The 11,676-nt window shown below is 45.2% G+C and overlaps 2 protein-coding genes across 3 annotated transcripts in view; both read right to left on the bottom strand.

Moving 5' to 3' along the window:
- Positions 1 to 11,676, bottom strand: part of scnm1 (sodium channel modifier 1) — a 255,569-nt gene that overhangs the window by 171,463 nt on the left and 72,430 nt on the right. The window lies entirely within an intron of this gene.
- hormad1 (HORMA domain containing 1) lies at positions 4,945 to 11,559 on the bottom strand. Of its 2 annotated transcripts, XM_079344236.1 has the most exons (16): positions 11,265 to 11,555; positions 11,033 to 11,067; positions 10,108 to 10,252; positions 9,947 to 10,010; positions 9,225 to 9,261; positions 9,130 to 9,150; positions 8,998 to 9,024; positions 8,831 to 8,898; positions 8,480 to 8,628; positions 7,840 to 7,997; positions 7,573 to 7,641; positions 7,206 to 7,266; positions 6,774 to 6,826; positions 6,214 to 6,297; positions 5,650 to 5,703; positions 4,945 to 5,243 (listed from the first exon to the last, which is right to left on the bottom strand). In XM_079344236.1, the coding sequence occupies exons 2-16, from the start codon at positions 11,063 to 11,065 to the stop codon at positions 5,154 to 5,156; spliced, it is 1,113 nt and encodes a 370-aa protein (XP_079200362.1). In that variant the 5' UTR covers positions 11,066 to 11,067; positions 11,265 to 11,555; the 3' UTR covers positions 4,945 to 5,153. The 2 variants fall into 2 exon arrangements, with proteins under 2 accessions (XP_079200362.1, XP_079200363.1); XM_079344237.1 differs by lacking the exon at positions 6,214 to 6,297 and having other exon boundaries at positions 11,265 to 11,559.

Genomic DNA, 11,676 nt, shown 5'->3' with positions numbered 1-11,676 from the left:
CGGCGACGTATGGGCGCAGGTATACGGCATCAGTAGTTATTCATCATCCATAATGTTAACGATAACAGCATGTCGATAACAAACCCAGGAGTTTAAATGAGTTTGTGCACTCAGCTACGCCTGCGCCTCGCCAGTTCAAGGTCACTCCCTCCCGTCCCTGACAGGAGGGATGATTCCCGGGCTGGGCGGCAAGCACACACATCTCCACTCAAGGTCAAGTGTGCCACTATTTAGAACAAATAGATACATAAAACACTCAATCTTGCAGGTGGGTTAAGTACGGGCCGGGACCTTGGGCTGGGATAAAGTTGGCTGGCAGCTCGTATAATTTTGTCCTGTACTTGTATTTCAGCTTGACACTCTGTCACCCCACATCGCTCGGCCCGTCTGCCAGCTCCAAAAGCCCTCTTATGTGAGCGAACGCAAAAAGTTAGCATTGATTTTCGCCCTGTAAGAGCTCACCGGTGTGCGATGTGGACGGATCTGAAGCGTCTCAGGACGGATGACAAACTGTGTTTATCATTCGGCCCGGTGGGCCAGCTGAATTTAGAGTCTGCAGCTTTCTTTTAAGCTGCTCTGTCAAACATACCATGACCAAAGCTGCCTTTCACCTATGGATGGCTGAAAAAATGAAAACACAGAGGGCCTTTGTGTTTGAGCACGAGCAGGACAAGGCCAGGGCGCGTGGCGAGAGGATACACTTGATTTGAGTCAGTTAGCAGCTCATGCCTATCGTAATGGACAATGGGCAAGGGCAAGTGTCTCCCTCCCCTTAGCTCTCCTCTCTCCCTCTCCCCTGTCTCTTGGCGTGCGTCCCCCTGGAGACACGAGCCGGGGGCTGGGCGCTATGATGGCCAAGCGTGACATTTAAACCCCTGCCCTCCGGTTGCTTCAGGGGGGCTTTGTGGAGTAGAGTGTGTGTGTGTGTGTGTGGGGGGGGGGGGGGGGGGGCTTGTAAAGGTCCATCTGAGCACAGAGAAAGAAAAGGGGGTACGGACAGAGGCTCACCCTATAAAGCCCCTATCCCTCGCCGCACACGCACTACTCCCTACCTCCCCACCCTGCCCGGTCTCCCCCCCTGCAGAAATCCTCCGTGTGTCAGCGAGGAGGGGGCCCCATTGTAAGCGGCCCTGCCGCTGAAGAAAAGGGCCCTTTGGTGGTAAACAATTCAGCTGTCCACTCTGATCACAATGGGGGCACATCCCATTGCTTTGAGCATCTGTTTCGAGTAGGTATTGGTCCCCTCGCCGCTCGCCAGCGCTGACCATACAGACCCGGTGAGCGACTAAATCCCTGAATCTGCTGGCCCACTACCACCTGCTCTCAGCCTCCCCTCCTTTTATAATTCTCTGCTTCGGATCAATACTGTTGACTCCACTGCAGTGTCTCTCAAAAGACACGTTGAATAGCCTGGTGTCGGCTGCTTAGGAGAATCGCATGCTTTTTAAATGGTGTACAGTCGCTGAGGCCGACTGTACGAGCTGATTAAGGCATGCATGAGAAAGAAGCTGCGTCTCTGTCATGACAGGCGGCAGCAGGAGTTGGGCCTCTTTCTTTCAGTTTTATTCCATGGCTACTCATCGCCCCCTTGTGGGTGTTTAGGATATTTAAGTCATGCACTGCTGTTTAAGGTCCCTACTCGCTGTGTTAACATGCAGGAGAACACATCACTGAGTGAATGCTCAAATACTGCAGAGAACTATTCTGAGCTGTAAACTCTGCTTATTATTTTATTACCTTTGAAACATTTCAGTCATATCTTGTGTGTTTTTTTTTTTCCACAGATACGTTTGGATATTTTTCCCGAGAGTCCTCCACGAGACAACATCATAAAAGTTTCACGCAAAGAACAACAGACGGACGATCAACAAATCAGACGCCTTCTGCAGAATCACGTCCTCTGTCTGCAGAGAGAAAAAAAAAACACTGACTCTGAATTAATGTAATGCTGCTTTTTAAAGTGACTTCACTTCTGAACACATCAGATTAACTACAGTAGAGCTGCATCCAGCGTTCATTCAGAGCTGAAACAAGGACGACGCCGCTGTCTGTTGTAGCAACAATGAAAACAAACGTTTTTCTAACTTTACTGCTAATTAGCTAACACTGCTAATTAGCTAACACTGCTAATTAGCTAACACTGCTAATTAGCTAACACTGGTAATTAGCTAACACTGCTAATTAGCTAACACTGCTAATTAGCTAACACTGTAGTGTGCTTCAAATGTATTCTGACACGTTAAGGCGGCGCCAAAGGCGAACGCAGCCCTCGTAAGTGGTTACAGTTCAGCTGAGGTCACATGACATGATCGTTTTGGTCGAGCCATTTTTGTTTTGACTGTAACTTTTGCATTTATAAAGCATGATCTATAATCTAATGTGTATATTGATATCCTAACTGTGTAACTGTTTTTATTCTTTACAGTCTGCTGAACGAGTTTAGTTTGACAGTAATTAAAGGCTCGGTGCTCGTTGTCGCCTGTCCCAAATAAAGGTCGGGTCCTTTCACAGACTGAAGTGGATCAACGGGAGGCTCATGTTGAAGTTTTACAGAAATACAGAACCCCCCCCCCCCCCCCCAGATTGACATATTTGTGATGTCTGCCCACTATCTGATTCCAAAGGGTTAACAGAGAGCGGGGTTACTCTGCTTGGGATGCGCTAATCAGCTCGGAAACATTTGCTGCCCTTCTGGCAAGGTCAAAGGGGTCACGGTCCCTGGGACGAGTGTCCACTCCATCCCTCGCTCCTCCCCCTCCGAGTGTAAAGCCCAGCCCCCCCTTGGGGCCCACAGGCCCTGCAGGCACAATCACCACGACGCCACTATAGGCTCACAGAAGCTGGCTTTAATCTATATGGAGCCCTGGGATGGACTGCGGCTGTCTGTCCATCAGACTGTCAGTGTGTCTTGCTTTGACCGTACCCAGGCGGCCCTGGACCTCAGCTATCGACTGAAACAGGGCGAACCCAGATTCCTGATTGGTCTGCAGAGGCGTCCGGCGGGCCCCTCCTGCTGTTTGGCCAACTGATTGATCTGTTAACTCTGGCCGCTGGACGTGTGTCCCTGAATTTAATTTCAGAATTCATTTCTGGGAGACGTGTGTGTACAGAAATGATGTAGAGTCCCAGGATCCGAGTGAAGGATTGAGGGCGGCGGCGAAATAAAATTGCAATTGAGGTTCCTCTCCTCTTGCAGATGTGTTGAACGTGCTTGAGAGGATCTGCCTTTAAAACATTTTTGTTTGGAACAGACACTTGATTGAAGGCGATCCATATTTAAGCGTCTGATCTCTGAGGGTCACGCTCCTTTGCTCACCAGAGAGACCGATTCTCAAAATGTGGATTTTCCAGCGTTCATTTCTTTTTATTTTCCACTCTGTCGGATACAATTTTGCCTTTTGGGCGCCATTTATCTTTTCCCTTCTGTGATAAAGCGTTTTTATAATATCTATAACAGAGATGCTGGTTATCTACAGCACATAGCGGGCTGCAAAAAGCTGCCTTTACTGTCATTGCTTTTCATCACTTATCAATACCCAGTGAACCCCCTGCTGTCAAAATAATAAAAAGTGTTGAAAAATGCCGGTGAAGAGGGGCCGTGAGGTTAGCTAACCCTGATTCATTTCGCACCTCATAAAGCCCGTCAATGTGCTCGTGTGTGGGTACGCTCCACCGTGGATTTCCCCAACGCCATTCTGCTCCTCCCTTATCAGAAATACTCATAAAATAAAATAAAATAAAGCGCAAAGGCAATGAAATAAAAATGCGGTGGCCAAGAAGACAATGGCCGCGTTCGGAAGTGAGGGCTGATTTGATGGAGTCTCTCGCTCTCTCCCTCTCTCCCCCCCTCTGGCCTGCTGCAGACGCAGAGAGAGTGGGGGCTGCTTGGATATGCATCACAAAGGCTTCCTGCGCTATCGATCCGCACTGGGTTAAGGCAGTCTATCAGCAAATGTCCCTCTCTCTGGGAAAAACAATAGGAGATTAAAAACACACAGCTTGGCGGGCGGGAGGCTGCTGATGGGCCCGTATCTGGGCCCAAAGGTCACTGTGTACAGATATAATCCACTTTCACTTAACAGCTTCATTTAAGGCACCTCGCATGCAAATGGTGGCATTTGTGGGTCCATTCAAAGATAGACGTTTGTTTTTCTCAAGGTGAGAGAATGTGGGTTTGTCTCTGCGAGGCTTTTAGTGGCAGGAAGAGGAAACTGTTCAATCTTTAAACGAGCGCACTTCCTTCAGAGGAACCAAACAAAACAAAGTGAGCGCAGCTGTCTGAGAGCAGCTGATGATTATTAGGATCATACGTTAATCAATCATCTCACTTCAGGGACATATTTACAGATGAGAATTATTGCCTTTATCACAGTTTATCAACTATGTGAAGAAAAAGCAGCAAAAATGTCTGAAGAAGAAATAAAACATACAAGCTGTAAAGATGATCCTTTCCTCCTCGTCTACACACTGAACATTTTCCCAACACAAAACTTCCCCTGCAGCCCCAAAGTCGGGGGGGGGGGGGGGGGGGGGTACGACCACAGAAGTGTGTTGAGAGAACTGTACAGGAATGATAGATATTACTAATTTAACTGTTGTTCTTTTCTGCTCTTTTGTTGAAACTTTGAACATCTCGAACTACGAGTAAAAAAAGTGAAAAACTGTCACCGTAGCATCTGTACAGCTCGATATATGCTTCACCATTATGAACACATGAACACATGTAAGGTCAAACTAGGCAGATGGCGTGGCACCGCCCGGCTGCAGAGGCTCATTTTATTTCATACCTGACTTTGTAAATGCTGCTCACCTTGTTTGATGCTGTTTCTATCCTGCACTACGAGACAACGAAAGTTCGTTCTGAATGACAACAAAGAAAGTCCAAGTCCAAGTCTGACTTCCTGCCCCCCCCCCCCGCGAAGTGCATGACAACAGTGCCTCTGGTAGCTCCTTAGTTTACTTTAATAAGACAACTGAACTTAAAGAGAGAATAAAAAAGATCTTTGTTACATTGAACTAAACTGAGAAGCAAACAAACAGTTTCTCCTAAAAGGATTTAACGTCCTTCACAAACAGACGAGTGACCTGTTAAAGACTGAAATGTCAAACGTATATAGAGATCAATACAGCAGATTAAGTCGTGGTCTGCGAGGTCAGTAGCGCTCTTTAGGCTCGCTGAATTTGCGTTTCTTCCCGGTGGAGGACGGCGTTTCCTGGCTGCTGGGGATCTCGTACTGAGAGACCTGCAGAGAAAACAGTTCTTATGAGTCCACTGACAGACAACATCCCACTCAGAAACCAAAGTGATCAGCGCCGCTGACTCATCCAACATGGATCCTACGCTTTTTCTTTTTCCATTTAAAAACTCAGGTCTGCAGAAACAGCTGTTAAATATCTCCCCAAAAAACACAAATCCAACGCTATGAAGGCAAAACACTGCAGCTGTTAATCCACAGAGATTTATAAACGTTACATCTGTCAGTCTGAGCGAGGTCGCCAGGTCTGTGTGTGTGTGTGTGTGTGTGTGTGTGTGTGGTTGTGGGACAGGGTCCATGTGGACCTGTTTGTTGATTTGGTTTAGTTTTATATTTACAATAAATAAAAAGTCATCATGAGTTTGTTTATACGTTTTATACATGAATTTCTCACCTCTTTGTTTGTCATAGCTGTCATCTTCCTGTCGTTCACACAGACTTTTGTTTCCTGTCCACACACACACACACACACACACCCACACACACACACACACACACACACACGATCATAAGGGAATCATCTCGGTAGACCTGAACAACATACAGCAAATATGTGACGCGATTAACTGTTAACATCAAAGCTTCCACAGTCAGCTTTAACTCAAGATGTCCTCCAATAAGAACTCTTCTTACTTTCAGGTAAACAGTGCAAAGTGAAAAACGCTGGTTAAAAATATCGACTCATCAATGTATTGTAATTATTATTTTCTCCATTAAACGTCGATTCAGAGAAATCCTGAGATTGCTTCTTTTTTTTAATTCGTTGTAGTGACGCCCCTCTCCACTGGGGGCGCTGTGGCTGCTGTGAATTGATCGATTGTACCCCGCTCTGGTCACAGTTTAGTTGCCCTACGTTCAGTCATCCAGAGATCTATTGTGCGGGTCGTTAGCAGAGCGAAACGATTAGAGAGGTCTCAGGAGGAAGCAGGAGGAGGTGAGGTTTGAGAGGCTGACTCACCGTAGTGGACTTGATGATCCGTCCACTCCTGGTCCTCTTCAGGCCCACCTCCATGTCAGAGGTCCTCTTCACCAGAGTGTCCATCTGAGAAGGGACAGATGGTCCGTAACGCCTCAGACCATGAAGTGCACTCAAAGCGCCTCTTTGTTTGCTCAGCGTCTACACGCCACGGAGAAGCCCTTCACCGAGGGATCCGTCAAATCATCAGCAACGATCTCGTGCTCGACTTCAGCTCTTTTCTTTCACGCTTCATCTTGTTTATTTCTGTATTATTGTGGCGTTTTTGCCCTGTCCCGCTCTCAGCGCACACGGGAGCGTCCTCCTTAAATCAGTCAAAGTTACTGATGATGAAAAATTCTTGGCTTTTTAACGTGACTGCTCTCGAGCAGTTTTCCGCTCAACAGGGAACAAAGAAGAATCAAGCTGATCGACGTTTTTACATGTATGATGCCCAGGCCAAACTGCCTCGCTGTGCAGTGTGTGTGTGTGTGTGTGTGTGTGTCACTGCAGTAGTTAACAGTTTGAGTCCTACCTTCTTCAGCAGAGTGTGTCACACCTACCTCTTTGACTTCCTCTCGGCTCTCTTTCGTCTCATGACAGATCATCTGGATCTCTGGAGAGAGTAAAAAAAAAAAAAGGTTTTACATTTTCTCTGGATAGTTTACAAAGAACTTGAGATCGCCCTGTGTGTGTGTGTGTGTGTGTGTGTGTGTGTGTGTACACACGTCTGACTGTGTGTGTATGTGGAGCTCACACTGTGCTGTGCATCCACAACACAAAAAAGCAATGTCACCTCACAGACTGGGACACTGATGTCTGGACGTTTCAGTATTAATATAAACGTACAAAGACCTGATGACGGCTGATCTGAAAAGGGTTTTTGTGTGTGTGTGTGTGTGTGTGTGTGTGTGTGTGTGTGTGTGTGTGTGCATTATAAATGGAAATGTTTTTTTTTTAATTAACAGCTGAAGTGAAGAGGGAGAAGGATTTACCCGTGTTGTCCACGTCCGTGTTCTCGTCGTCAGGCTTCTCCCTGTCTTCGATCACATGGGTCTAAAGACGAAACACATTTTATCTTCAGGCTTTGATAAAAACAAAAGGTCAACACGGATAACCCTCGCACTGACTCACATGTCGCTCCAGAGACTTTCACAACTTTTCATCAATAGAAGCTTCTTATCACGTCGAACATACTGCAGCAACAAAGGTTTATAAATTTACTGAACAACGTACCGCCGCTGTCTTTGAATGCATGGTTACCGGTATGTAGGACACAGGTTGAACATAGTCGGTTCACTCTCTTAACTTTCTCTCTGAGTGGCGTTACATGTGGTTACAAATTGGCCCCGCCCCGCTGACCTGCGACAGGACGCCCTCCTCCTCCATGGTCAGAACCCACTTCTCCGTCACACAAACACTCTCCTCCACCTGCAGACGATTAACAACAAGCACAGCTGTCAATCAAACACTCCAACCGATCCGGAGACAAAAACTGTCCAATAAAATCTGTGAATATAAAACTCCGAGACGATGACGACGAGGAAGCACAAAGAAAAGAGGATTTTTAAAAAACTTGTTTTCCTGCTTTTTAGTTTTTAAAGTTGTCTGTCCTGTGCTTTCACTCACATGCTCCAGTCGCTGTCTCTCGGTGGTCATGTCCAACTTCAGAGTGTGGAAGGGGGTGACCACCTCGCCCATGGTGAGTCTGACCGGCTCCTTCTCAAACTCCATGGTGTCGCCGTCGGCCTCTTTGAACCCCGGAGGCTGGTAGTCCTGAGGAGTGACTGGAAGCAGACGAATCAAACAGTAAGACAGAGAAAATGTTGTCTCAACCTGACGGGTGGTTAACCACGAAACAGGCAGAGGGGGGGCTGAGGCGGGTCAACCTGGTAGCCTCACAGCCCGGCCCTTAACTGTGCAAATTTATAAATAACTCTGATAGTTTATAAAATCAAAACAGATGTGAGCTTAAAAAAATTACAGTGTGTGATGATAAAGAAATGAGCTCAAGAGACCAACAGCTGCTGAAAAAACTACCTTTAAATATGTGAACAAATGTAGAAAGCCTCGTGTGGACACTTGAGGAACTGCAGTTTTTTGCACTTCATTATTTACTTCCTTTTTTTTTTTTTTTTTAAAGACCCGAAGTTGTCACTTGAGAGTAACGCTACCTTCAGAGAAATATTGTACATCCAGTTGTGAGGTCGTAATGATGGCATACATGTTCACGTGTGTGTGTGTTTGTTTGTGTGTGTGTTTGAGTCACCGTTGTCGTAGTAAGCCAGCTTCATGTTGAGACACACGTTGTCTGGTAGCGGGCCGAGGTTCTGCATCAGCGTGTAGAGCTTCCTCACCAGAAGGATGCTCGCCTTCTTCGTGCTTCCACACGACATCGACAGCATGTTGTTGTTGTTGCTGATTAAGAAAAAGAGCAAACGGAGAAGTGAGCGTTGATGCTAAAGACCCAAAGCTACTTTTAAAGAGTTGCTTCAGCATGCAGCAAAGGGCCAGGGTCGGATTCAAACCCACGGCTGCCTCAACAAGGATTATCCTGCCTCCATTCTGAGGTTAGCATTTTGATCTTCAGCTCCTGAGAATGAATTGTAAACATTCTCACCTCTCGAAGTTCATCTGAGCTCCTTCTGCGTTGTACATGATTCTAAACTGGTAAAACTCAGTCACACACTGAAAGACAAGACGACAGGGCTGATGTGTTTCAGACGGATGCAAACAGCTGGTTGTGTTTTACAGAACCTTTAGGAGAAAAGAAAACCTGGACGTTACCTCCGGGTTCTGCTGGTCGGTGTAGATCTAAAATACAGACAAATGAAGTAAACATTAGCGGCGTGAATATTTCTCTCAGGCCCGATTCTGTATGACAAAAAGACGACACGCAAGAAGATGTAAAATACTCACAGACATGATAACTGTCCGCAGCTAGAGGGGAAAAAATGACATCATTAACTCTGAAGCGGAGGGAATCTTCTGACTCATGGAGGAGGTTGACTTACATACTTATTCTGGATGGCATCAAAGCATCCCTGCATCCTGAAAGTAAAACATGTTACATGAGACCCAACATACAGTCCAACGACCCTTTGTTGGCTCTCTGATTTCTCTGGTGAACCACCAATCAGAGCTCCCTCTCATAGCAACTGTTGCCGTGCTAATTTAGATTAGACAAACGTTCACGTCTTTTCAGTGTGTCGCGGTGAAACTGTGACCATAATTTAGTTTCTAAACATGGCGAGAAGGACCTTTGGGTGTCTTCAGGAGTGAATATACACATTGTAATCCAGGACCCCCCCCCCAATCGGACTAACATGACTCAAAGTCAACAGAGGTGACACGGCGAGCAGCCACGAGAGGACAGGCCATCACCAGCATGAGACATCAATCACACTTTAAATTATTTTAACACGTTTTTTTTAGAGATTTCGAGTTTATCTCAAACATCGCTGCTGTATCTCTGACTTCACAAGAAAATGTTTTTAAGAGGGCAAGAAACCATCATTAATCATCAGCAGCTGTTATTCATCCAACCGTCTCTGCTGTTGTTACAGTCAGCAGGCACATGCAAACTCTCTGTTACCACGGCAACAGGCAGCACCCACAAATAGGCCCCCAGAATCCTCTATATTCAAACTAAGGTTCAGTAAGACATTAACACACAAAAGGCATGAAAAGTGGTACTGATTCATGACTTCGGGGAGTGAGCGTTGTTAATATTTACCACTGGACGATCTGTTTGGCCCCGGGACAGCTGCGCTCCTCTTTGAGGATCATGACTTTCTGATCTGTGGGAAGAAAAACAGGGAGTGAAGAAACTCCTCTTCAAGAATGTCCAAATAAAAATATCGACCTTGATGGCCACCGTTCCACACGAAATCTAACCTTCAACATATTTGCTCCCATAGGCTTTCTCTGGGAAAAGCCCCCGGAGGTACGTGATCCCGGACACCGCGATGGCTAAAAGCTTCTTTATAACAACCAATGACTGCTGCTCCGACAGAACCTGATTGGGCAACAGCTGAGTATCCTGCAAGAGAGACACAAATAAATCACATAAAGATTATGTGAGATAAAGATTATTGTGAATAACTCTTATCCCCCCCCCCCCCCCCCCCCCCGGTACAGTGTGTGTGGATGGAGACATGAGCTAATCACAACTATCTGGTTTTTTGAAGCAGGCTGTAAACATGTTCATGTCTGCTGTAAAAACAGGCTTTTTGAATGGGTGTGTATGTGACTTCCTGGGCTTCTGCAGCCAGCCTCTAGTGGACACTCCAGGAACTGCAGGATGTTACACTACTTTCAGGTTATTAATGTTGAGAATAAATTTCATTATATGGACCTTCTGAGTAATTATGTTGGATTAAATTATGTTTTTAACCTAAATCAGTCCTGGTGTTTTTGGACCCAGGTGCAACAATTCGATGATGATTACCTGAGAGTAAGGCCACAGTACACACCTGTATCTAATGATGAATAAATACATAAAATGTAGTAAAGGTTTAAATGCATTAAAAACGTTCTCCTCAAATCTGGCAGCTTACATAAATCCTTTTGATTACTTTTTTCGACTTTTAATTAGTATTTCATCTTATTTTGAAGAACAGTGTCACATTATGGTCAGCAAATCAAATAGCTGAATTATACCTATGAAAATAAAAATATTAAAAACAATACCTGGTGGTATTGTCTATTGGTTGCCTATTGGTATTATCTTAAGCGTAAAGCTCTTTGAACTGTTGAATATGTCTGAAGAAGTTTGTTTGTGTTTTAAATACATCAGCAAACTGGTCAGGTGTGGTTTTACCTGAGAGTTCCTCACTTTCTGCACACACGCCATCGCTTTGACGAGAGACACAGAAATGCAAAGAAAGAGAAAAAGAAAAGTTTTAGAATTTAGTTTAAATTCAGTCACATCAGTTCGCATTAAATAGTAATCTTAGCTAGCTAATTATTATTTTCCTCCTACTACATCTGTTTTTGTATCTAAAACTAAACTACTAACTACCTGCACCTGCTGACAATGACATTGTACTTACTTGGCAAAAAGAAAATGTTTAAAAAAGACGATTCAAAATGATAATCGATTATTTAAATGTCCCCTGGTGGTGAGTTCACTAGCTAGCTGTTACGCGTTCCCGCCAGTTGTTTAATTGCGATGGGCGGGTCCAACGTTAAAAAAGTAGCCAACCAGAGAACAGAGAGCTTCTCAAACGTTAACAAGAATTATAATGACAATAATATTAATAACCGTGTTAAACTACTGTCACTGAATAATTGCATTTATTTTATTACATTATCTAAAAGCCAGGAAATATATATCTTCTCTGTTATACATGTTCGTTTTGTTGATGCAGCGCGAGCCCCGCATTGCCCCCAGACTCCATGGAGAAATGTGATTGGAGTAAGGAGCTGTCGATCACAGAGCGAACGCTGCGCTTTCAATTCCAT

Source organism: Symphodus melops, assembly GCF_947650265.1.
Source record: "Symphodus melops genome assembly, chromosome: 5".
NCBI classification, from domain to species: domain Eukaryota; kingdom Metazoa; phylum Chordata; class Actinopteri; order Labriformes; family Labridae; genus Symphodus; species Symphodus melops.
This window is presented reverse-complemented; position numbering and strand designations above follow the sequence as displayed.

Bases quoted from the DNA above. Each gene is read 5' to 3' on its own strand.
- hormad1 (XM_079344236.1), bottom strand. From the start codon at position 11,065: ATGGCGTGTGTGCAGAAAGTGAGGAACTCTCAG. The intron at 9,025-9,129 runs GTGAGTATTTTA...TCTGTATTTTAG, and splicing joins TGCGGACAGTTATCATGTCT to ATCTACACCGACCAGCAGAA. The intron at 5,244-5,649 runs GTGAGAAATTCA...TTTTCTCTGCAG, and splicing joins CAGCTATGACAAACAAAGAG to GTCTCTCAGTACGAGATCCC.